The following is a 4,440-nucleotide window of genomic DNA, read 5'->3' as shown; positions in this document are numbered from 1 at the left end:
ACATTTTAAAATTCAGTTTGTCTTGCTGAATTGATGTTTTAAGTTCCTCATGCATTTCTAATAACGCTTCCATTTATTTGCTAATTCTAGACATTTGCTTCCGTCCTGGAAATACCCATTACATTGATGAATCAGAAAACTAGCTAAATTTAGTTAGTTTTACTGTTCCTTAATCTTGACTAGGGTAGTGTTTTGGTTTAGAACAGTAGGTTGACATGAATTGTGCTTTTTCTGCTGTGTATGAAGAAAAAGCGTAAGAAATACTAGAATATTTACATTTGGATAAAATCTTCACTGCCATACAAAATCACATATTAAATCTTCATTTAGGGTGTAGAAAATAAGTGACTTGTTACTTTTAGGGCTTTGGAGAGCTGTATTTATAAAGATTCCCAATGCTACGTGCTAATTTACCTGATGTTACTTCTTATTTTTGCTACTATTTTTCATTTAGGAAAATAATTGTGAGAAGCTAATATTTTCTTATTTTGCAAACATTTACCTTTAATTTATACATTATCTGTTATAACAATAAATATTTTCAATCTTTTCTTTTTGTGATATGTGAATTATGTCACGAGCCATAAAGAGAATTAAAGACCCAAATTACTTCTCAGCAGGTAGTGTCAATGGTAATGCATTGTGAAAAAAATTCGCCTGAGCACATGCATTCTTTGGGGATTTATGCTGTCATTTGTTAAAGAAAATGAAAGTGTCTTATTTGCCTGATATAGTAATTTAAGTCTATACAGTATTTAATTAGATTACGACGTTAAAAATCATTAACGTTCCATTGGCTGCTACAAGGTCAGAGAAAAGGATAAAAAACTCATTTCTGGATAGGTAAGCCTAAACTATAACCTAGTTAAATATTTCCCTTGACGATTTTTCTACAGTGGCATTTTGGTCACATTTCAAAAGTATTAGGGTAAAACAAATCAAAAGTCTGTATGATGTTTAACAGATAGGAGATAATAGCAGTTGGAATGATTTAAAAAAAAAACATCATAGAGTTTTGAAAAATTGAGAAATAATTCAGAGAGAGAACCTGCTGAATTCTGTCTTTGGACTAATTATTTAGTGTTTCAAAGGTTAGTCTTATTTTTTCTTTAAAACTTCTTTCTTAATTATACAATTAATGCATGATCATTATAGAAAACTTAGAAAAACATACATGCAAATATTATAAAAATTAAACAGAAACACCCGAGGTTGTACCACCCTATTAATGATTATTAACATTTTAACTATGCTTCTAGACTTTTTTCTCTATGTAAATATATTTTAATAGTTTTTTTTTTTTTTTTTGAGACAGTCTGGCTATGTTGCCCTGGGTAGAGTGCACTTGTATCATCGTAGCTCACTGCAATCTCAAACTCCTGGGCTCAAGAGATCCTCTTGTCTCAGCCTCCCGAGTAGCTGGGACTACAGGCACACACCACAACACCAAGCTAATTTTTCTATTTTTAGTAGAGACAGGGTCTCACTTTTGTTCAGGCTGGTCTCAAACTCCTGAGTCAAGCAATTCTCCTGCCTTGGCCTTCCCAGAGTGCTAGGATTATAGGCATAAACCACTGGACCTAGCCTTAATAAATCTTTTGTAAGATAAAAATGGAACGATACAAGGCAAACTGTTCTGTAATCTACATTTTCCCTTGAAAATATCTTTCCATGGCAGTAAACATAGAATACATATTTCCTAATAACTGTACATTATTCAACTATATAGATATACCATAATCGACTTAATCCTGGGACATTGGATATTATTTCTAGTCTTTTTAGTGTCATAAACAGTATGTGATGAACATTAATGATTGTGCCTATTTGAGCACAGAGCCAATGATTATCTTAGCATAAAGCGTTAAGGATTGCTAGGTCAAAGAATATTTGTACTTTTTTTTTTAGAGCTTTTGATACATCTTGCCAAATTCTTTCCAAAAAGGTGGTACTGATCTTTACTCTGACTAGCCAGTGATTAGTTCCTGTTTTTCTGCACTGAAGGCCAGCACTGTTTAATCTGCAAGTCTGAAAGTCTGCTTATTTTTATTTTCATCTTTTTACTACTGAGATTGAATTTTTCACATTTCTTATGTTACATTTCCTTCTGTGAGAGTGAATTGCCTTTTTAATAGTCTGAGACGAATTTTCCTATTAAGGTGTTTGCTTTATAATTTTTTACTTATAATGAAGATTTAGTCTGTATAGTTTGTGATTTTCTTCCTTAACAATATGGTATTTCGGGGGAATATTTTTAGCCCTTTAGTTTTCTTTTCCCCTGTAGTTAAAATTTGTTCGTTTTTTTCTAAAGACCTATTTTAAATGTAATATGTAATATATAAAATAATGCATAATTTTTATATACCTCGTGATTTTCACTGATTCTGGAACATACTTTTTTTCCTCTTTAAAATAATTTCAGGAGCAGACATGGTAAGCATACATAATGAAGAAGAAAATGCTTTTATACTGGATACTTTGAAAAAGCAATGGAAAGGCCCGGATGATATCCTACTCGGCATGTTTTATGACACAGACGGTAAGTGATACTTACCCTGTGGGACATGACTTTGTTTTTCTTCCTTTACTATTAGTAAAACTGATGGCATTCACATTCTTCAATTCTGTAGTTCAAGTTGATGTTTCCTGTGGGCTCTGGGTATTACATTTTCAGTATGCACTTGTGGCTTGTACCACCACATGTCTCTGAGTAGCTCAACATGTTTCACAGATGAGAGCCACAGTTGATTTTCTTGTCTGGATTAAAATGTGGTTCTAAGCACAGTATTTTTGTAATATGGCATGGTCATAAAAATTAGTGTTACTGTCAGTGATTATTAATAGTAGGACAGACTAAATTATCGAGGTTATATTATATAAATGTATTTATTATCACTATAGAAAAATATAAAGTATATATATAAACATTTTCAAGTGATATGAAATCACTAGTTACTATTAATATTTGAACTATTTTTCTTGACTTTTTCCCCATGAAAATACTATATATATTTTTCTTTACAAAAATGGGATCTTTATCAGAACCCTCTTCAACCAATATCTTTTGATGATTTGTCTGTACACAGGATATATTCCTCCTTCTAATTTTAATCCTATAAGCAAAAGTTTGGGCCAGACATACCTTAGTAACTTCCCACCTTTAATCCTAGACCCTTTCCTTTGACTTTCTTTTAACACCTTTTAAAACTGTCATAATATTGAAAATATTCCTTAATTGACAGATGCAAGTTTCAAGTGGTTTGATAATTCAAATATGACATTTAATAAGTGGACAGACCAAGAAGATGGTGAGGATCTAATTGACACCTGTGCTTTTCTGCACACCAAGACAGGTGAATGGACAAAAGGAAATTGTGAAGTTTCTTCTGTGGAAGGAACACTATGTAAAGCAGCTAGTAAGTATGATTGAAGGTCTTTTTTTCACTCTAAGAGGGATGGGGAAAGTAGGACTGGTTTTTCAAATAATTTGAGATTAGTGTAGCTCATTAAATAGAGGGAATAAGACTTCAGAATATAGTAGGATGGTTTTCTTTCAAGTCTCTTGGAAGTCCAATATGTAATTTTGACATTTAGGAGGTAGGGCCAGATCATGTGAACAAGGCATAATTTTATTCTGTTTATTCTTACTGTTTGCAAGAGGTCAAAAACTGTTCTGTTGTTCAAAGAAATTATTAGTCTCTTTCTATGTGATTTGATTGAGCAGAAGTGGTGAAGAAAAGTCATGTATAATTCCAGAATTCTCATGTAACTTTACAAAGAATTAGATTCTATGTAAGAACTAACATCTTTTGTTTAGGCGAACAAAAATTATATTGTGGCTTATAATTTATCTGAATTAAAATATAAATTCTGACCCATCAGAATGCTTTTCAATGAACAAAATTATCCTGTTCCACAACAATATTTTGATGTTATTTGTTAAACACTGCACAAAGTTTTTTCTTCCAAATTTTAGAAAGTATATGTTTTCTTATTAAAGAAACAAAATTTCAGAATATGTACTTGGGGTGCTTGACACATGATATAAAAATCCATTTCCCCATTTTGCATCCTTAGTATTTTCCTCTTCTACTTCAACTGTAGACCAAAACCATACATCTGGCTCTGATTGTTTCCTTTCTTACATATAGAATTACACGTATTTCTTTATTTGCTACAGCAGGATCTTTGACTGCAATTAGTTTTATAGTGATTATATCAATGTTTGTCATAGTTTTATGGTAGTAACATTCAATTTAAAACATTTGATTTTTAAAAAATTGATTCTCTTCAAACAGTGTACCTCAGGGCACCATTATATAAGCCCAGTTTTTAAAGACTACAGTGCTAAGAAAAAAATAAACCAAGTTTTTAATTAAACTATAACTTCAAAGCCTGAGAAATAGCGAATCCATATTAATGAAGTTGAAGTCACAGCTA

At 31.6% G+C, this 4,440-nt stretch overlaps 1 protein-coding gene across 1 annotated transcript in view; it reads left to right on the top strand.

Moving 5' to 3' along the window:
* LOC105819537 (lymphocyte antigen 75) overlaps positions 1-4,440 on the top strand; it is a 145,098-nt gene that overhangs the window by 131,297 nt on the left and 9,361 nt on the right. The window contains 2 exon segments of the mRNA XM_012655813.1: positions 2,423-2,539; positions 3,243-3,420. Of these exon segments, the coding sequence (XP_012511267.1) occupies positions 2,423-2,539; positions 3,243-3,420 (295 nt within the window).

Source organism: Propithecus coquereli, unplaced genomic scaffold (genome assembly GCF_000956105.1).
Source record: "Propithecus coquereli isolate 6110/MARCELLA unplaced genomic scaffold, Pcoq_1.0 Scaffold49, whole genome shotgun sequence".
In the NCBI taxonomy this organism is placed as follows: Eukaryota; Metazoa; Chordata; class Mammalia; order Primates; family Indriidae; genus Propithecus; species Propithecus coquereli.
This window is presented reverse-complemented; position numbering and strand designations above follow the sequence as displayed.